We start from the raw sequence: 21,992 nt of genomic DNA, 5'->3' as shown, positions 1-21,992 counted from the left end.
TCGGCGCCACAGCCCGCGAAGCCCGGACCAACGCCGGAAGCGTGCGTCGGAAATGGGCGTGGCCATCCCCCAGCTTTCTGGGACTTGTAGTTCCGAGCCCGTAGGCGCGGGTGCGGGTCAGTGTCGGGAGTCCTGCTTTTCCAGGTATCGTATTCCACGTGGGAGGTGAGACGCGCGGGACAGGACAGCCAGCGCCGCGGGCAGGGAGGCGTCTGGTGGTTGGGATGTGGGAGTGCCTCGGGGGAGGTGCAGGACCGCTGAGATCCGGAAGCCTGGTTGGGCAGCTGTGGGAGGGCGCGCGACCTGGAGGAGGTGCGGCCCGGGGTCGCACGTGCGTCCGAGCGTCGCGACCGCCACTCTGTCCGCCGGACCTGTGATCACCTGAGTCTAAGCGCCCCCAGCGCAGAAGTGGCTGCGGCTCCGGGGGACCCATCCTTCACCCGGCTGAGCTCTGGCTTTGGCCGGCCTGGAGGCTTCGTAGTTGGCCGCACCGGCCATTTCTGTGCCGGTGACTGGCCTTATTCCATGGTTTTCGGTGGACGTTAGGCGACCTAGAGGGGCCTCTTTGAGGGACCGAGGTTTCTGTCCCCACAGCACTGTTCTCCCACCCCAGAAATGAGGCTGGTCGGGGAAAGCGCCTCAGGGAGTCGAAATCCATTCAGAGGCAAAGCATCTGAGATGAGAGCTCCTACCGGTCTTTCTCGAATTTTAGGGCAGAAATCAGAAACCCTGAGGAAATGGACACATCTTAGTGTTGCTGGGGGCAGCGGAATTTACTCACCCTCGTGGGTTTGGCAGGGAGGCTTGGCCTGTTTAATCCAAAACCCTGTGGAGAGAGGCGAGGGAGGTGCAGCCTGGGGGAGACTAGAAAGGCATCTCAGGAGAGCGTGTGAAGGGTTGACTAAAAAGGGGTTAGTAACAGGAGCAGAGTAACTTTTTTCCTACAGTCTTGCTGGACTGGCTACTCTGTATCCTGCAAGGTGGACTTGATATTCATGGCTTTTTCTCTTTCTCTAACTCTATCTTTCCAGGATTCTGTCCTTCCTGAGAGGAGGAAATGACCAAGTTCCAGGTGAGTTGGTGTTTCTTCTCTGAAAATGCCATCTGAGAATGAACATAACCTTTCTTGCTTGGAACAAAGGAAGAACATCAGCATTAATTGACACCTATCTGGTGTCAGGTCCTGTGTTTGTTCTGTACTTTATTTTTATTGTCAGACTTCAGTGTGAGACATACATTTTATAAATATGGGTGTAAGAACATTAATATACTGAGGACATGTAGCTATCAAATGACGTGTCCAGAGTCTGCACAGGTGGCTGCTTACTTTAAATTCCGCATCATTTTTACGGAACCACCCTCCCTCCATGAACTTGGCCCACTCCCCAAAGCACTCAGCTATTCTATTGAAAGACTCCACACAGCATCTTTGCCTGGTCCTCTCTCAAAGTCACCCTTTTCCTGCCAAGACATTTCACTCACATTGAAAGTTATTCAGTTATCACACGCTCTGGCCAGTGTTCAGTGGTCTCAGGAAAACAAACAATTATAAATTATGGTGCTTTTCTTCATGAGCAGATTCCATATATGAAAAAAATAAAATATACATATTAACAATAACCATTTATTAAACATTAAAAAATCTGTTAAATGCCAGCACAGTAGTTACCAAATCAGTCCCAGAAATGCTTCTTAACCAAATTATTCATCAGAGTTATCTGTGGTGTTTTTTAAGAATTAAGAGTCATAGACACTTCCCCCAACCCCAAACCTACTAAAAGAATTTCACTTTTTTTTAATCCCATTGGCCTTTGTACATCCAACGATTTGTTGGATTTAATGTGAGATATTTCTTTACATACTCGATGTGATCATTAAGGTAGGTAAGATGGGTTATTCATCTTTTATGCTCTGATTGCTTCGTTCCCTTTACCAACATATCTACATGTTTAATTGGTACAATGAATTGTTAAATTACCGAGTAGCACTTTTTAAGAAACTGATTATTCATTTGTCTCTATAAAACCATTCCTAGAAAGTTACCTCAAGATTGACACTTAGAATCATAGAATGTTTGAAATGGAAGGGATCAGCCAGCCCTCTCTCTGCTTTGGTGCTGGCATTTTACCAAGGAGAGCTCTAATTCTGAGAAAGCTGACAGCAAACACCGTGTCCTCTGTTGCAGAGCAGCAGAGTCAGAAGGAAAGCCCATGTCTTCCAACTCCATGCTATTCCCTCTCCAGAGCTAAACAGGTCAATTACACCAGAAGTTACGTGAATGAAGTATCAGGCTGGATTTTAAGGAAGAAATAATTGTTTCTTAACACCACTACCAGCAAACTTGCTTGGCAAATACAGTTCTTATATACATAGGAAGAGAACATGAGCTCTTATAAAAATGGGCTTAGAAGGCAGTAAGCTGCCTCAAGGTCCTGAGAATGCCATCTCTGTGCCTTGCAAAGGAATTGAGGACTTCAAGGGAAATTAATGTGAATAAGACCCTGTGCTCTCTGTATTTTCCTTCCTTTTCCTCTACCTGGTCCCTGATGAAGATTATTTATCACAACATTGGGGATTGCTAATACAGTCAAATTTTGAGATTCTGGTATATGTTAATAACTTGAATTTAAAGAAAGGATTTCATTCCACCGATATTTATTGAGTGTTCTCTTATATACCAGACATTCTCCTTGAGTCTGCTGAAAGGCAGGAGTCCCAATTTAACCCCTACCTTTGTGACCTTGAGTAAGTCACTTCACTATCATCCTTGGTTTTCTCATGTATAAAAATAAGAGTTTCCCTTGATGATCCTGAAGTTCATTACTTGTATCTTTTCATTATTCATTTAAGTTGAATGTGAATTTATAAATATCATTTAGATTCCTAGTCAGTTGAGCTAGTTGCTGGGGATTTAAAGATTAGCGGAACATGGCCCCTATCCTTTAGAATCTGGTAGCTAATTTGGAAGACAGATTTTATAGCTTTGGTAGAGAGATGGGAAAAATACTATGAGATCTTGGAGGAGGAAACATTTAACTTATATTCATGCTTCAGAAAGACAGTTGTTGATTGTCCTGAAACTAGAAGGAGTTGCAAAATGGATGTGAGAAATACAAGTCAAGGCAGAAGCAGCATGTAAAGGGCTATTCTAGACTACAGCATGGCATCTGGTTGACTGCAGGTAATCCGCTGTGATGACAGATCTTGTCCACCTCCTGACTTCAGCATTAGTTTCCTGCCTCTAAGTAAATTGTTGCATCCGGCGAGGATGGGCTCTAAAAAGGAAGTGGAAAGCCACATGATATATGTAGTTTTAAAAAAGTTTGAAATTTGTCAGGTGGGAACAGGAAACTACTAGTCCCATGACCTTCCCCTTTGGTTGGCCTTCAGGATACTGAGTCCACCTTGGGTATAACTTAGCTCCAGTGATGGGGGGCGGGGAACACGACTGTTCATTATTCAGATTCCTTCATTCCCAGCTTTGTCTTTAGCCGAACCACTATTTTCTTTCCCTTTTCCTTTGTCACACTGATTTCTTTCATTTTAGCCCACTGTCCTACCATTTCTTATCCAGCAATCTTCAATCTACTGCAGAGTTAGTAGTCCATCAATGTATCATTTCAAAAAGAAAAAAAAAATATATATATATATATGTGTATGTGCCCTTTCCATTCTTGGCATGGAATTCTCCCCACTACTTTGTGAGATCTTAAAAAATTAATGATTCTGTCTTTCAGTCTGTGGATAAAGACTTGGTAAGGAGTTATTGTGATCTAGGTATGAAATGAGTGCCTTACACAGGACAGTGGCAGTGAAAATAAAGAAGAGGTAATACTATGGTGGGAGATTTGGGAGATGAGTTGACAAGATCTGAAGTGGTTTGAATATTACTGAGATTGGGTAGAAGTCTTAGACCATCCAGATGACTGAGTGGAAAAATGGATCAGAAATGAAAGGGAAAAAAGATAATTGATGGACTTGAATTTCAGAAGGAAGAAAAGGATTGGAGCTAGAATGCATCAGGAGAGGTTAGCCTTGGACAGAAAGAAACCTTGTTCTCTGAGGCTGAGGAGAAAGTCTGATTCAGAGGAGTGGCTAATTCTACTGCTCGATGTACCCCAGGCACTGTTGTCCTAGTGGGTGTATATATGGGTCCCTGAGGCAGCAACCTTCACTTCTACCCCTTCTCTGTCCCACCTTTGCACAGGGACTTGCAGGTTTGTTTGTTTGTTTTTTTAACATTTATTTATTTTAGAGGGGGAGAGAGAGAGCGCATGGGGCGGATAGGGGCAGAGGAAGAGAGAGAATCCTCAAGCAGACTCCCCACTGAGCATGGAGCCCAACACGGGGCTCAATCCCAGGACCCTGAGAGCATGACCTGAGCCGAAATCAAGAGTTGGATGCTTAACCAACAGCCACCCAGGTGCCACTGGACTTGCAGGCTTCTTGAGCCCAATCTCATCTCTTTCACCTCAGACACAGTGGAGACCCATGACCTTGAGAGGAGAGCTTGGGAGGAAACTGCCACCTTCCCTCATCATTACCTTCTCCACTGGTGATAAGGAGGGTAGTCCTGTCACTCCTACAAACAGCCTGGTTTTCTTCAGTTTCCTGAGGAGCGTGTGGGTAGTGCCCCTTCAGCTTCAGGCCTGAGGTGTTGGAGTCCTGAAGGTTATCAGGTACTTCCCTGGCCCAGAGTTGAGCTGCTTCGTTGGCTTCACTTGGTTCTTAGTCATTTTGTGTGTATTCTGCCATTCTGCTTTTCAGGGTATGGCCCAAAGGCTGGTGCCAGTCCACAGGCTGCTGCTTGTTACCAGTCTCCAAAGACATAAGGAGAGAAACTAAGACTGTTTAAAAATGTTATGTCTGTCAAATCTAATATTTTTTAAATGGCATTGGTATTTTATACATCTGGGTTTTTATTTCTAGTAACTCTTCTTTATTGTATTTTGTAAAAATAACTGACAAAAGTGTCACATATTAGAAACTTTTTAAAATAAACTTGTCCTTCACCAGAGGTAGTTTGAGAAGTGTTGCTCCATCAACAGAACCCTGGAAGGAGCCAGAGTCACTGTGAAGTTAACTAAATAAACGCCTGGATTCCTATTAGATGCCAGGCATTGCTTGAGGCCTTGGGGATGCAAGGATCAAATATCTCTCTGTTCTTAAGGAATATATATCATAGTGGGGAGAGACAGTTAAATAAGAAAGCAAATGAATAAATAAGAAAATGGGATAAGACATAAGTAGTACAAAGAAATTAAACAAGAAGTGGTAGTTTCTGGGTGCCACTGTGGATTAGACAGTCAAGGAAATGCTTCTCTAAGGAGTAGCGATTTGGCTGAGACCTGAATGGTAAGGAACCAGACGTATGAAGATGTGGGAAAAGAACGTTCTCAGCAGAGGGGACAGCCAGTGCAAAGGCCCTAAGTTGGGATAGGTTTGATGTGGGATAGGTGACCTGCAAGGTCACTGGGGCTGAGTGTGACACAGAGTGATTCAGGATGAGGTTGGAGAAATGACAGGACCCCAGTCTATAAAACCTTACAGGCCAAGATGAGGGATCTAGATTTTACTTGATGTCCATTGCAAAGCCTTTGGAGGGTTTCATGCCTGATGTGGTATATGTTTTAAAAGATCACCCTGGCTACTCTGTAGAAAATTCATTGTGTTAGAGAGCAAGTGTGGAAGCAGAGAGACAAATTGGGAGGTTGGCACAGTTGGGACTACATGATGGCTGGGGCTTATAACCATAACTGTGCAAGATGGAGAGAAGTGGGTAGATTCTGATACATTTTAGAGGTAGGACTTGGTGATGGATAAAATGTGAGGGAGAGAGGAGAGAATCAAAATGACTTCTAAGACTGGCTTCAGCAGTTGGGTAGGTTGTGTGGCCATTTACTATAAGTGGGGACCCCTAGGGAAGAGCAGATATTGATGGAGATTGTTGGGAGCAAGAGTTCCCTTGGGGCCTATTAAATTTCAAGTGCCTCCTAGACATCTAAGTGCAGATGTTAGGTAGAGATTTGGAGCCTGCAGGTGAGGAGAAACAGGGCTGGATGTAAATATTTGGGAATACCTAAGGAGAGTATCATGGTTTGTTTATGTGTGCTATTTTCTTTTTTCCAGGAATGTTCAACTACTTAGTTTAGAACAAGAAGGAACATATGATTGATAGGACTAGGGAAGACTTGATCAGAAGTATACTTTGGGAGGAAAAAAAGAGGAAGAGTTGAGGGTGGTGATCTTGATAAAGCAGGTGTGATGGAAGAGGAAGAGCAAAAAGATCAGGAAGATGTTTTTAAGGAGTACAATATTAAGAGATTAATATTTCAAAAGCAGAGTGGTCCACATAGTGAAATGGCCCTGGTCATGGTTTTTGAGTGTGAAGAAATGAGACAGAGATGATGAGCACTATAAAGAAATTAAGAAATGTGAGGTTAGAGCGTTGAGCAAATTGTTCTCTTGAGTGTTGAGGTTGTCAGAATAATGGTAGAAATGGGGTGGAAAGGACAACTCAGTAATGACCATGAAATGACAGTGACAAAGAAAGATTCAGTAACTGGACAGCTTGAGCTTGAATGAGTTGTGGGCAGGAGGGGAAGGATTTGGATAGAAGTAGCCAAGTAGATGAGAAAGGAAAGCTGTTCCAACAAAACTTGACTTAGATGACTCAGCCCCCTGAGCTGTACTCTTCTGTCCCCTTCTCACTTTGTCCAATGCTACCAGCCCCACAGTCCTTCCAGGGCATTTGTGCAAACAGTTGTCAGTTGAGGAGGAATTTGCTTAATGTTTTAGGAACTGGTAACATTCAAGGATGTCTCTGGGGGCTTCACTGAGGAGGAGCGGGGCTGCCGGGACCCCGCTCAGAGGAAGCTACACCGAGCTGTGATGCTGGAGAACAACAGCCAGTTGGTCTCCGTAGGTAAGAACACGAGCCTGGACACCTGCCCACTGGACTCTTTGTTTCTTCAATTTTAAATAGTAATGAGGCCCCAGGGATTGTGGTTTAGGAATCAAAAGTTTCCTTTTGGCACAAAAGATGTTTCTGATTATTTTAAGCAGCCAAAGAATTTGGCTTGTTAAGAATTGAAGAATGTAGCTTTACTGAGTCGTCTTAGAAACCATATCCCTTATAAAACCATCTCTTGGGACTGATTTTGCTTTCTGCACAGTTACCCGATCTCTCTGTTACCCAGAAGTACTCTCTCAGAGCAGGGTGAAGATCATTATATAAGGGCGAATGAACTCCAAAGAAATCAGCTAGGCACCATGGCAAATTACAAGCTCAGGCTAATACATGGAAGAGGAGTCCCTTTTGAAATATTCTGAGTTCTCTCTGAAGTTCTCCGGTCTGTGGAGAAAGCCAGGGCATCAAAAGGATACTTTGCACATACTGATATACCTTTGTCTCTTCACTTATTCCCCCTCTTCCTTTTCAGATGGTTGTGGTCTTTCCCATACACACTGACCTTCTTATTGGTACTCTTATCTTTTCCCACATTTTCCCCACATTGGCCTTGTACCATCTTTGCTTGGACCTTATTTTCATTAAATATCCCCACCCTACAGTATCTAGTTTCCATTGCTTCTTTTCTTCCCATTCAGGGATTCATCCGTCTCCCCTTCTGAATATCAGACAATACTTGTGATGAGACAAAATTTCATACCATAGAGAAAGATACGAGTATAATTGACACAGTTTTTCTCAAAAACATTTTGACTGCTTGAATCAAAGAGCATTAAACATTTTTGATGTAATAATTCATTTTTAGGTATCTATTATAAGGAAATAATTAGTAACTTCAACTGAAAATTGTGGAAAAAGATAAGTCATTATAGAATTATTTAAAATAGTGAAAAAAATTACTCACCAAATGTATCACAGGTGTTGGTTATACAAATTATAGTGGAATATACCAGAGAAAAATGTGTACCCATTACAAAAATATAATGATATGGGGCACCTGGATGGCTCAGTCAGTTGGGCATATGCCTTTGGTTCAGGTCATTATCCCAGAGTCCTGGGATCGAGCCCCGCATCAGTCTCCCTGCTCAGCGGGGAGCCTGCTTCTCCCTCTGCTTGTGCTATCTTTCTCTTGTCAAACAAATAAATAAAATCTTTAAAAAAATTAATGAGAAAGAATTTTTAATTAGATATAAGATACATATCTACCTACTAGATTAAACCATGTGAAATTGCCATTTTGTAGTAAAAATGGACATTGTACAAAAACCACCGAAAAGAAGTAGCCTGTAATGGTGACTTTCAGGGCTTTTTCCTGCCTCTGTACACATGGTTCTCTCATAACTGTGGCTCTCGAACCATTGTTTTTAGCTACACCTGGGAGGTAAGACAAGCACCACAGAATGAATTGGTCCCTGTAAGTAGTCAGAGTCCCATGTTTCCATTTTCTTTATGTAAACCTAATGCCTGTGCTCTTTGTACCAGAATTGTTCACCTAGAGGTCACTATTAAACTTTTGTCCCTTTCAGAGCTTTTCCTTTTTTAATTTTTCTTCAAGATTTACTAATACCAATTCTTCTGATGGCTTTGATAGTGTTCACCTTAACCTTCAAACTTTTTGACATGTATGAAGTCATTGTTTTCTTTTTTCTTTTTTTTTTTAAAAGATTTTATTTGTTAGAGAGAGAGGGCGAGAGAGAACGAGCAAGGGTACAAGCAGGGGGAGCTGCAGGCAGAGGGAGAAGCAGGCTCCCCACTGAGCAAGGAGCCCGATGCGGGACTCCATCCCAGGGCACTGGGATCATGACCCGAGCCAAAGGCAGATGCCCAACCAACTGAGCCACCCAGGCATCCCTGAAGTCATTGTTTTCTTATTTCCTCTGGCCTTTCTCCTGTTCCTTTTCTCTGCATGTTCAGTGGCTTCTCTGTCTTTCCTCTAACTTTGGAAATCTTAAAAGGCCCTTTGCCTTTAGATCACCATCTATCAATGTTTCTCCACTTTTTTTTTGTTATCTCCCCCTTGGTGTCAGTAGTACCCCTGTTGAGAATGTATACTGTATCTGTACACTTGTCTGCCTCCCTCGAAGAGCTGGCACACACACATAAATGGCCTCAACTATCCTTTCTACTGTGATAACCCTAATGTCTTTATCTCCTATCCTCATATGAAACTCTATTCCCATGTACTTTCTTGGTTATGGGCTATCTACCCTTGAATATCCAGTGTCACTTCACATTCAGTGTACTGAGAATTTCTAAGTTATTTTCCTTTTTAACTTCTCATATTCCCACTTTTGTCAGTATTAACATTCTACCAGCCCCATAGGTTAGAAATAAGCCATTATTAAGTTTGTCCCTCGCCATCCCCAGCATCTGTAATCCTCTTACCAATTCTTTTTTGACTTTAAGTTCTTTTAAATTTATTAACACTTAAGTCCCACAGATAGCACTCTAAAATAGGTCCACTTCATGCTAATAATGGTAACACTAAAGACAGATCGTTGACATCATTCTTCAGGCTCACGGTAGATGTTGCGAGTAGACTTATCTCCCCTAATATATCATTTATCTTGTCACTCTTTGCATAAAAACCTAGAATTACCTTTAGTAGCTGGTTTAGAGCCTCAAAACTCCCTGCCTGGTTTTCTCTGGAAACTTTGATGGTTATCATGCTCTGGTTCCTGACTAATTTTGTCCTTTAAGATTTTATTTGAAGTCTAGTGTGAAACCTTTGACCATTCCTTCTCAAAGCTTTGTTTGTATCTCACAGTCTCATCAGACCTGATTGGGTATTTTTTTTTTTTTTGGTATGCTTTTATATTAACCATTGGATCTGGAGGAAAAACAATGTATTTTAATACTTCCTGTGCTGGGAATACATAGTCAAGATTTAAAATTTGACTACCATGGAGATTAGCAAAGAAGAAATGTGTCTTACAGTCTTGGTAAAAGAGGCATTAAGTAAACACAATATATTATTATAAATTGCTAAGTCCTGTGAAGGATAAAATAATGTGCCCTGAGAGAATGAAGGCATGGGATGGGACAAGAGTGATAATGTATGTATTGTTGAAAGTTTCAGGGAGGGGCGCCTGGGTGGCTCAGTTGGTTAAGCAACTGCCTTCGGCTCAGGTCATGATCCTGGAGTCCCAGGATCGAGTCCCACATCAGGCTCCCTTCTCAGCAGGGAATCTGCTTCTCCCTCTGACCCTCCCCCCCGCTCATGCTCTCTCTCTCTCATTCTCTCTCCCAAATAAATAAAACCTTTAAAAAAAAAAAAAAAAGAAAGTTTCAGGGAAAGCCTCTGACATGACATTTCAACTGAGATCTGAAGGCTTAATAGGCATGAAACAGGTGACTGGTTAGGTTAAGAATATTCCAAGCAGAGAGAATAGTACAAAGGAAAATCTGGAATCTGGAAGGAGCGTGGTGAGAATACAGGGAGCACCTGGGAAAAACAGAGGCGGGAGACATGGTGGGAAGGGCCTAGCTCATCTGTGGCATTGAAGGCACTGGTAAAAAGTGTGAATTCATGCTAAGTTTAGTGGGAAGCCCGTGGACAACAGGGTGGTATGATCCGATTTACCCACTATCAGTGGGATTGCTGGGTAGAAAGTGGTTTGCAGTGGGGCAAAAATGAAGTAGGATATGTGCTTCCGGTTTCGAGCTTGGAGCTAGGTTTTCATTTTTGTTTTTTTTAAGATTTTATTTATTTGACAGAGACACAGCGAGAGAGGGAACACAAGCAGGGGTAGTGGGAGAGGGAGAAGCAGGCTTCCCATGGAGCAGGGAGCCCGATGCGGGGCTTGATCCCTGAGCCATCCAGGTGCCCCTAGGTTTTCATTTTTAATTGACAAAAAATTGAACATGGTTGTCCAACATTTTATAATGCAAGTAAGATATAAAAATTTAAAAGAATCAACACAGAAGTATTGTGAAATGATATCACTAATAATAGTTTGTGTATCCTTTTTTTATGTACTCCATACATAGGTGTGTATATTACAAATATGTATTAAAATTTTATGAGATTATACTGTGTGTATTTTTCAACTGGCAGTCTTATGCAGTATGTCTTAGAGATCTCTGTTATGACATAAATACTCCCTGTTAAAAGGATCCCTTTTCTCATTACATCAGCATTTTCTTCTAATATTAAATACTCATTCTTTATTTTAAATATTTTTAAAAAACGAGTATCACAAGGTTTCATAACTATTTATAAAACCTACGATTGGGGTGCCTGGGTGGCTCGGTCGTTAAGTGTCTGCCTTCGGCTCAGGTCATGATCTCAGGGTCCTGGGATCAAGCCCCACGTCGGGCTCCCTGCTCAGCCAGGAGCCTGCTTCTTCCTCTCCCTCTGCCCCTCCCCTGCTTGTGCTGTCCTTCTCTCTCAAATAGATAAATAAAATCTTTAAAAAAAAAAAAAACTACCATTAATACAGTGTCTCCCCCACTGATTTTCATAGACCTGCCATTTTTGCAGTCATTCCCAAGCATTGTACAGCAAGGATGTTGAGGCAGTATCCTTCGACCATTTAATAACTTAGGCCCAGCACATGACTTAACTGTTCCAAACTGCACTGTTTTTCTTTTTCCTTTTTCTTTTTGCCATTACTTTTAAACTCTGTGAACAAAATAATACATTAACCTAGGTAAAGCAAGTTATATCAAAAGTCTTATTACAAAAGCCAGTCTCCCTTCTCTGCTGCTCTTTATGCCACAGGGTAGCTTCTTATAGTCACTTGGTTTTAATCCTTTCCGCTGTTCCTTATTGTATTTGCCTTCATATTTCCAAATAATACATTTATGCAGCTACTCATTTTTTTTTTAAGATTTTGAGAGAGAGAGAGAGAGTGAGCACAAGCGGGGGGGAGGGGCAGGGGGAGAAGCAGACTCCCGGATGAGCACAGAGCCTGACATGGGGGCTTGATCCCAGGATCCTGAGATCATGACCTGAGCTGAAGTCAAATGCTTAACCAACTGAGCCACCCAGGTGCCCCGCTACTTAAATTTTTTTTAAAGAAACAAATATATTCACATTGGTTTAAGAAAAAAAAAAGGCATAAAAAGGTACACAGTGTTACTTGTCAGTTATACCTAAATAAAGCTGGAAAAAATGTACAATGAAAATTTTGAACATTCTGAGAAAAGGTAGAAAATAAATTATGCGCAAGCAGCAAAGAAAACAAAGTTCCCAAATGTACTAAATGTTTTTAAATTATTAAAGGTATACTACAAAAAGAAAAAGGTGCACAGTATAAGCCTTTCATCATGTCCCTAACTCCTCTCTAGCAGGTTATGGTCATTTGCTGTCACAAGTCATCTGCAGTGAGTAAATCTTGTGCAATATCATTTCACAACTCTGCCTGGAAATCTGAAAAATAAAACCCCCAAGCTGGAATGCTGAGTGCATACATTTATGATTTTGATAGATAATTGTCAAAATGTCCTTCTTGGGGGGTGATACGAATTTACACTCACAAGCAGTGTGGCTTCAGGCTTTGGGTTTTTGCCAGGGTAACAGGTGGAAAATGGTATCTCAGTCCAGTTTGAGCTTATTATAATATACTACTGTTTTTCAGTTGATCAATATTTTATACTCTGTATTGACTTTTCTACATCATAGATGAGGATTTAGACCTTTTACATTAATTCCCCCAACATGCGCATCCTCCCAAGATTTTTATGTCAGGGTCACATCAGTGATTAATGCTTACATTGCTTTGACCTTGTAACTCTTGTTCCCTGCAGGGTCAAGTAGTGTACTATGATTATAGTTCTTTTTTTCTTTCCTAAAGCTAATTCTTGCTTTTTAAAATATATTTTATTTGGAGTGATTTTCATCCCATACTGTTTTATAGCATTTGGGTTAATTTGGTTATTTATTATTGTTTTATGTAGCAGCAATTGATTCAGCTTCATTGTTTTATTGACTTCTTTGCTCACTGCTATTTCTAGTATCATGTATCATCTTTTTCACACTTTCTCTACAAAATTGGAAGATATTGCTCAATTATCTTTAGGTATCCAGTATTGCTCATTGTTAGTTCAGTGTCAATATAACTCTCATTTATTTGCACACAACCTGCCATTTGTGTCTGAATGCTTTTAGCATTTTCTGGAATTTTTTTTTTCCTTGAAATCCAGAGGTTTCCCACGCAAAGCATTCAGTGAGCCTTGAATTGTGAATTCTAAGAAACATTTTTATCTATTACTGCTTTGATCATTTCTCTCCCTTCATTTTGTCTTCACTATATTCATGGAACTCCTACAATATGGGCTTTTACTTTTATCTTTCCATCTGTCTGTCCTTTTTATTCCACATTCTAGGAGGACCCCCCTTCCAACTTAACCGTGTATTAATTTTGCTGCTCGACCCCTCAGTCTTCCAACTTAACTGTGTGTTAATTTGCTACTCGACCCATCTAGATTGCAGACCTTAAGATCAGCCTCCCTGACAGTAGCTATGACATGACACAAGTTACTTAACTTCTTCATCCTTGGATTTCCTCATGTGTAGATGTCCTAGGAGTTCTTCTTACATGAGATTGTCCAAATAGTACCTGAGTGCTTCAAATGGGCATGGTAGGTCTTAGGTCTTAAAATTGTCATCTTTTTCGATCCTTGTATTAATTTAAAAGAATTCTGATTATTTTTCTTAGCAGTGTGTTCATATTTTATTATTAGATTATGTTGTTTTTCTAGATGTGATACCTTTTCAGATTTCTCTGGAATTTTAATTAGGTACCATTTAAATTCTATTTCTTCTGTTTGTTAATTCTTTAGTTTATGCCAATCTTCATTTATGTTCGTTTTCTACCTTATTTTGGTCTGCTTATGTTTTTATTGTCTCATATTTTTTTTCAAAAGTCTTATGTTCACAGTATGATACTGGAGTATACATCCTCAGCTGATGCTTGACCCTCTTTGGTGCATGCATGCTGTCCTTTAGAGGAGGCTTCTGCTGATTGGGCTTGAGGTGGCTGTAAGAATCCACATGGGGGGTGCTTCTACAACCACCTTTTTGATGTTGCCTTTTCAGTCCAGTAAGTTACCTGGGACATCCCCTGCTTCTCAATCTCCAGCTCTAAGGTATCTCCCTTGTCAGAAATCCCACTTCAGGGGTTACCTTGAGCCTTTATCCTGGGCAGATGTGGAGTCACTTGCTTCTTTTTGTACTTTATCAACCCTGTCATTGTGCAGGTTCAGTATTACCTCACCTTGTGCTATTCTCTCCAGCCCAGATAATACCATTAGGAGTCTTTCTTTGGCATTTTTTTTTTTTTTGAGATTTTTATTTATTTATTTGACAGAGAGAGAGACAGCGAGAGAGGGAACACAAGCAGGGGGAGTGGTAGAGGGAGAAGCAGGCCTCCCTCCGAGCAGAGAGCCCGATGTGGGGCTCGATCCCAGGACCCTGGGGTCATGACCCGAGCCAAAGGCAGACGCTTAACAACTGAGCCACCCAAGCGCCCCTTCTTTGGCATTTCTTTTGGCCATTTATTTTGTTCTTGAGGCTTATGTGGGGCCACTACCCTTAGCCACCCAGTATTTCAGTTTTTCTAGGGAAGAAGGTGTTTGGGAGAGTGGTGCTGCTAATGGCAACAACTGGTCCAGCCATTAGAAATGCCTAACGTGAGGGGCACCTGGCTGGCTCATCTGGAAGAGTATGTGACTCTTGATCTTGGGGTCATGAGTTTGAGTCCCACATTGGGTGAGAGATTACTTGAATGAATGAATGAATGAATGAATGAATAGGAAAGGAAGGGAGGGAGAAAGAAAGGTCTAATGTGAATTAATAAACCTGTTTCCAAGATCAACCTCTCTTACTTTATAATTGTTGGTTCTGAGTTTGGAATTTGAATTTCTAGGACTTGTTGAGAAGATCTCTTACTCTTTTGGAAGCCTTCTGTATGTGATTTGAGCTGTGTGTTTGGGGTTTTTTTTCTAGTATCTCCATCATTTCTCATCCATCCGCTCTTTATCTAGGAGTTCCTCAACATTTTATCCTGCTGATTGCAAACTTTCTATTTTTCCAAGACTATTGTGGACTTCTTTTGTCATCTCAGTGTAATATTAAGATATTCACTCTAATTTTATGACTGAGGTACATACTAGTAAGTCTAAAATCTGCATTCCTAGCACAGTTCTCTCTCGGAGTTCTAGACCCGTATTACTGAACAGTTCAAGAATGTTCCACCAGCACCACAAATTAACCAAGTCAAAGTTTGTGTTTATTGGTCCCCTCTTCCCAACCCCAGCCTGTCTTACCATTTACACCCTCATACCTGGTCACTCAAGCAAGGAATGTGAAGATCATGCTGGGTGCCTCCTTCCACATTTAGTCAGTCATCACATGATTTAGAATGAATCTCTCCCTTTCTCTTCTTAACCATTTTTATCACTTTGCTTCTGATTTGCTGCAGCAGTTGTTGCTCTACCTAAAGTCTTGCTTATTTCTGAAGGTGTTTATAATCATAAAGTCAGGCATTTCACTCTCCACTGAATTCCTTAAACTTTAAATCCCTGAGGGTTGTAGCCCTAACTCCTTAGTAGTATGCACCAAACCCTTTGTGTGGGCTCCTGCATTCTTCTCCAGGGCACATTCTTTACCACTGTCACCTGTTTTATATCCTCCACAAGAAGTTGCATATAGTTTTCCTGAGCGTGCCATATTTCTCTACATTTTCACTTTTTTTTCTCTCCCTTACATTTGTTCCCAGAATTCTTCCCCAAGATTTGGGTCAAATGTCCCTACTCTGTGCTCCCACGACTCGTGCATGCATCTGTTGTTGCATTTAGAGCTTTACCACAGTTGATATGGTTTTTTTCTTCCAGTAGGCTCTAGCTTGCTTAGCAAAAGAATTTCTATTTTCTTCTTTGTATCCTCAGCTCCTATTAAAGTGGGTTACCAATTAGATACAAATTTAATTAAAGTAAAATGAAGTAAACAAATAAAATGTTATTTGTGACAAGGACATGGGATTCATAGCCTCTGCAGGGTAGGGAAAGAACACTTTTATTGGCTATGTTTAAAAGCCAAGGGGCGCCTGGGTGGCTCAGATGGTTAAGCATTTGCCTTTGGCTCAGGTCATGATCCCAGGGTCCTGGGATCGAGTCCTGCAGCGGGCTCCCTGCTCAGAGGGGGGCCTGCTTCTTCCTCTCCCTCTGCTGCTCCCCCCACTTGTGCTCTTTCACTCTGTCAAATAAATAAATAAAATCTTTTAAAAAAAAGCCAAGACAAGATTTTGTGTACAAGCTGTTTTATACAGCTAAACTTTCTCTTTCTGATATTAACCCAAAGGACATGACTATAAGGACAAGACTGAACTTTTTCCTAGTTACTAAATCTTCAGGCATTAGGCAATCCAGTTCTAATACCTTGAAATCTGGGACGCTTGGGTGGCTCAGTTGGTTAAGCGTCTGCCTTCGGCTCAGGTCATGATCCCAGGGTACTGGGATCGAGTCCCGCATCGGGCTCCCTGCTCAGTAGGGAGCCTGCTTCTCCTTCTGCCTCTGCCCCTCCCCCTGCTTGTGCTCTCTCTCTGATGAATAAATAAAATCTTTAAAAAAATAAAATAAAATTTTGAAATCTACTCTTTGTGTGTTCTTATCACTGAATTCTCTTTGTTCCCTAGGAGACTTGAAAGAAAATTCTATGGAGAATCTTCAAGAGAAAGGACTTAGCGATCTATTACATAGGGGCTTTTCTGCTGGCTAGTTTTAAAGATATGGCCAGTACAATAACAGAGTCAGGATTATATTGTGAATCTTCCAGGAGACATGTACAGGAATCCTGAACTAGATTTTTCCCCTTATCAGAAGTAGGGAGAAGCATCTTCTATATTTCCAGAAACAAGAGCAATGTGGTAACTCTTCAAAGTGATGATTACAAAAACATGGCAAATGAAGAATATTTGTCTTTGAAAGTCCCAAGCCAAATGGCCACACAGGACTCCTCAGTGACATTCTGTAAAAATGAGCCCCAGGAGCCTCAGAAAAGCAAAAGTCTATCTGTAACTGAAGAAAGCACTCAGAGAAAAGTCTTGCAGGGAAAAAGTCCTCCCATGGACCATTGTTCAGAGAACCTTCAAATTAAACTTACGTCTAACGTAACAGAACTGGTCTCACCATTGGTCAGTGGTGAAGCAAATTGCCAAAATGGCCAAATGAAAGAGTCTTTGGATCTCTTTGACTGTACCTGCAAAGACATTTGTGGTTGGAAATCACAAGTAGTCAGTCGTAGCCATCGGAGAGCTCATACAGAGGAGAAACCCTGTAACCATTACAACCTTGGGAAGAGATGTAACAACAGCTCAGATGGTCATCCATGTGAGAAAATCCACACTGCAGAGCAATTACACAGATGTAGTCACTGTGGTAAGGACTTCAGTGAGCACTCAGAACTACTACTTCATCAAAGACACCACACAGAAGAAAAGCCCTACAAATGTGAGCAGTGTGGGAAAGGCTTCACAAGGAGCTCCAGTCTCCTCATCCATCGAGCAGTCCACACGGATGAGAAACCCTATAAGTGTGACAAGTGTGGGAAGGGCTTCACTCGGAGTTCGAGTCTGCTCATTCATCATGCAGTCCATACAGGCGAGAAGCCTTATAAATGTGACAAGTGTGGAAAGGGCTTTAGTCAGAGCTCCAAACTGCATATCCACCAGCGAGTGCACACTGGCGAGAAGCCCTATGAGTGTGGGGAGTGTGGTATGAGTTTCAGTCAGCGCTCCAACCTGCACATCCACCAGCGAGTCCACACTGGGGAGAGGCCCTACAAGTGTGGGGAGTGTGGGAAGGGCTTCAGTCAGAGTTCGAACCTTCACATTCACCGCTGCATACACACAGGCGAGAAGCCTTTCCAGTGCTACGAGTGTGGGAAGGGCTTCAGCCAGAGCTCTGATCTCCGCATCCATCTCAGAGTCCACACTGGAGAGAAGCCCTATCACTGCGGCAAGTGTGGGAAGGGATTTACCCAGAGCTCAAAACTCCTCATCCATCAGAGAGTGCATACTGGAGAGAAGCCCTATGAGTGCAGCAAGTGTGGGAAGGGCTTCAGCCAGAGCTCCAACCTCCACATCCACCAGCGGGTTCATAGGAAAGATCCCATTAAATAAGGTCTTCAGTCATATGCTCATACTGTAAAGACTTAAAATATTTTTAACATCATTCTTTTATAGTCTCAGGAGAGAGATAGTAAAAGTTACTCATTTATGTTCCCTCACTGAAAATCATACATTCATTTAAAGTATTTAAGTACCAAGCTCTTTGTTATGCTATACAACAAACTGACTTCTGGTTCCTCCTATGGGTACAGTGAAATGTCTGTACTTTGTAGTTCAGCCAATGTTATCAGAACTACATGTCCTACCCAGCTTTTTTTAAGTGCAAGAACTTTATATTTGTGTAAGCAGAACATGTTTCCCTTTGTTCATATTCTCTGAGAAATTGTAACTCTGGTTTCTCTTCCAATCTTGTGCCTTGTGTTTTTCATATTTCCTTCCAGCCCTGATTAGCCTCTCTAAACTATGATTGCACATGTTAGTTTTAGATCAGGGGAGTGGCTGGAGATATTATGGGCATGAAATCTGTTGTGTTTTTGCAAAATATACAAGTCTGTGGCCACAAAACAAGAAGGTGGAGAAAACCTACTTGTGTGGTATACCCCATACATTATAGGATGTTGAACCCCCCCCTCCACTTCTCCCCTCAAGAAAGCTGCTCAGGAACATAAATAGTTCTTTTTCCTGGGTATAGCTGGTCTGTTGAAGTTTTTCCAGATTTCACCACTTCAGATGACCCCCTGCTGCCAAACTAAAGCCAAGTAGGGTACATACCATGTTGAAACATAGCAAATGAAGTTGAAATATATTTAAGTATATTTAATTCCTCAATATCTCATTAATTTTTTTCAGCACTCATGTTCTATACTATATAAAACAAAGAAGTCAGGAGAGAAAGTTTCTAATATTTTTCTCTTTGGGCTTATCTCTTGTTTTAATATGTGATGTACTCCCAAAAGCCACTTGTATTCACAGCATCCCCAGCCTAAATCTTTAGGCCTCACTATAGACCTATAACTTCTTTATAAAATTATTTTTATATTTGGTTGAAAGTACTTTGTATAAAAATAGCTACACAAAAACATTTTGAAACATATTTGGAGAGTATGTTTGGTATGATCAGGCCTAAAATATGCACTGTGTCACATATCATTCACTTGGGGTGTGAAGCTAGGACACCTCACCAAGTTAGACATTCATCCCCTAGAAGTTAATACAAGAAACTCAAGCAACAGTTGAGAGTAGAAAAGTGATTGCATACATAACTAAATTGGAATTTACTGTTCAATGAGGAGCTCCTGATAGTAGCCCTCATTTTCTGATAGTTAATGATTCCACAAGCATTTCTTAGGAGGCTACCCAGTGTTCAATATTCCAGTTTTCCACCAATAACTAGTATCCATATATGAAAAATGGTAGGGAAAATATGGATGCCTTATTTATTAGCTTAGGAAGGTGGGGTTGTAACTGATATATCCTGACAACGTAACCTGAAGCAGTTACCTGGACATAGATAACAAGGAAATTGTCCATTAATTTTGCGGAAAAAGCTAAGTTCTATTAAGGAATGAAGGAGAGAGATTTAAAGACATTTGCCTTTCTTTGAGAGTTCCAGAATATTTGACTCCATCCCTGGGCAAGCATTCCATATGGAATGATTAGGGTGGTGACTGAGCATCTGCCCTTTAGCATTCCATAATATCCTTCAGTTATTTGGATACCCTAAGGCAGTATCACAAATGATGTGATTCTGTTTCACCATCTCTAGAGTAATGAATGCCTCATAATTCCTCCTACCCGCATAGATCATACCTGAGTATCTGTTTTGGATTCGACTTTTTCATCACATATGTCTTCTAATTTCCTGATGTATAGGATCTCACTGGGATTTGGAGCCAAATAAGTTCACAAGAACCCACGTCTGATGAAGCTGGGGGAAGGTTTGAAGTTCAGATCTCAGGTGATTATAAAACAGCCTGTTTTTCCAAATTTCCTTTTATGCATAACTTACAATATCAATGTTTTTATTTTTTTTTAAAGATTTTATTTATTTATTTGAGAGAGAGAGAGAATGAGAGATAGAAAGCACGAGAGAGAAGAGGGTCAGAGGGAGAAGCAGACTCCCTGCTGAGCAGGGAGCCCGATGCGGGACTCGATCCCAGGACTCCAGGATCATGACCTGAGCCAAAGGCAGTCGCTCAACCAAATGAGCCACCCAGGCGCCCACTATCAATGTTTTTAACTATATTTAGCTTTTACTGTTTTCTTTTAAGCATCACCTTCCTTAATACAATTGAAATATGATCAGAGTCCTTGTGAAGCATTACACGGATTATGGGAAGGAAGTCTGTGGAAAAGAGAAACTTTTCCACAAACTTGAAAATGCAGGGGGAATGGGCGGAGCAAGATGGCGGAGGAGTAGGAGACCTGGATTTTGTCTGGTCTCAGGAATTCAGCTGAATAGGGATCAAACCATTCTGAACACCTACGAACTCAACAGGAGATCGAAGATAAGAATAGTAACAACACTCTGAACAGAAAAGCGATGACTTTCTGGAAGGTAGGACGTGCGGAGAAATGAATCCGAGGTGATATTCAGGAGGACAGAAGGCGGGGGAGGGGGCCTCCGTCGGCCGCTTCTGGCAAGTGATAGAGACGCAGAGCACAAAATCGGAACTTTTAGAAGTCGGCTCCGCTAAGGGACATCGCTCCAGTGGCTAAGCGGGGGGTGGAACCCTTGCGGGACAGTGTGGTCTCAGGACCCTCGGGGTCACAGAAAGACCGGGGGTGCCTGAGTGCGGCAGAGATCCCAGGTATCAGGGCAGGGAAGCTGGCTGCAGAGACGGAGCCGAGGCGCGGGCTCTCAGCTCGGGGTGGCCATAAACTGTGATCCGCGGCCCAGTAAGGCCACTGCTCCTCCAGCAGGGACCCAACAAGCAGCAGATCCGGGGAGACTCCCCTTCCTCCCCGGGGAGGAGCGGCGCGGAAGCGCACCGCAGGGATCTGCTGGGTTTGGAGACTCCACACGGTGTCGGGTGCCAGAGATAGAAATGCTCGGTCACAGGCCGGGTGAGCACGGAGTGCAGCCAGAGACCGGGGAGACGGGAGTGACTGCTTTTCTCTGGGAGCACACTGAGGAGCAGGGCCCTGAGTTCTCAGCTCCTCCGGGCAGAGATTGGGAGGCCACCATTTTCACCCTGGTCCTACAAAGCTGTACCGAGAGCTTGCAGGGAACAAAAGCTCCTGAGAGCAAACCGGAGCAGCTTGCTTAGTCCAGACTCACAAGGGTGGGGCAATTCCGCCTCCGGCAAAGACATTTGGGAACCACGGCAACAGGCCCCTCCCGCAGAAGATCAGCACAACAGCCAGCAAGCCAAGACCAAGTTTACCGATCAAGAAGAACGGGAGAACTCCAGCGCTAGGGGAATACTGCACATAGAATTCATGGCTTTTTTACCATGATTCATTAGTTTTTCAAAATTAATTTTTTAACTTTTTTTTTAATTTTTCTTTTTCCCTTTTTCAACCAACATCTTATCAATCCCTTTTTAAAAAAAAACATTTTTTATTTTTCATTTTTAGAGTCATATTTTTATCCCTTCATAGTAGTTACCCTTATTTTTGGCATATATATATAAGTTGTTCTCTCTTTAAAATTTTGAGATACAATTTCTTCTAAAAGATCAAAATATACCCTAAATCACTAGTGTATGGCTTTGTTCTAGTCTCCTGCCTGATCACATTCTCTCCCTTTTTTTTTTCTTTTTTCTTTTTCTTTTTAAATCTTCTTTCTTTTTAAAAACAACTTCTTATCAATTCCTTTTATAAAATCTTTTATAATTTTCATCTTTACAATCATCTTCCATCCCTTCATTGTATCAACCCTTATTTTGTACATATATAAGTCTTTCTTCCTTTAAAATTTTAGCAGGCACTTTCTTCTAACAGACCAA

At 41.8% G+C, this 21,992-nt stretch overlaps 1 protein-coding gene across 2 annotated transcripts; it reads left to right on the top strand.

Moving 5' to 3' along the window:
* The first annotated feature begins 88 nt into the window (after positions 1–88).
* Positions 89–18,412, top strand: ZNF239 (zinc finger protein 239). 2 transcript variants are annotated; one of them, XM_028098768.2, is made up of 4 exons: positions 89–144; positions 1,032–1,072; positions 6,799–6,925; positions 16,609–18,412. In XM_028098768.2, exon 4 carries the CDS (start codon positions 16,870–16,872, stop codon positions 18,091–18,093), a length of 1,224 nt encoding a protein of 407 aa, XP_027954569.1. In that variant the 5' UTR covers positions 89–144; positions 1,032–1,072; positions 6,799–6,925; positions 16,609–16,869; the 3' UTR covers positions 18,094–18,412. The 2 variants fall into 2 exon arrangements, with proteins under 2 accessions (XP_027954569.1, XP_027954571.1); XM_028098770.2 differs by lacking the exon at positions 6,799–6,925.
* The last annotated feature ends 3,580 nt before the right edge of the window (positions 18,413–21,992 follow it).

Source organism: Eumetopias jubatus, unplaced genomic scaffold, assembly GCF_037043125.1.
Source record: "Eumetopias jubatus isolate StellerSeaLion01/CBP00866 unplaced genomic scaffold, mEumJub1_p1.0 scaffold_17, whole genome shotgun sequence".
NCBI classification, from domain to species: domain Eukaryota; kingdom Metazoa; phylum Chordata; class Mammalia; order Carnivora; family Otariidae; genus Eumetopias; species Eumetopias jubatus.
The sequence above is the reverse complement of the archived record's forward strand: the minus strand, read 5'-3'. Positions and strand labels throughout refer to the sequence as shown.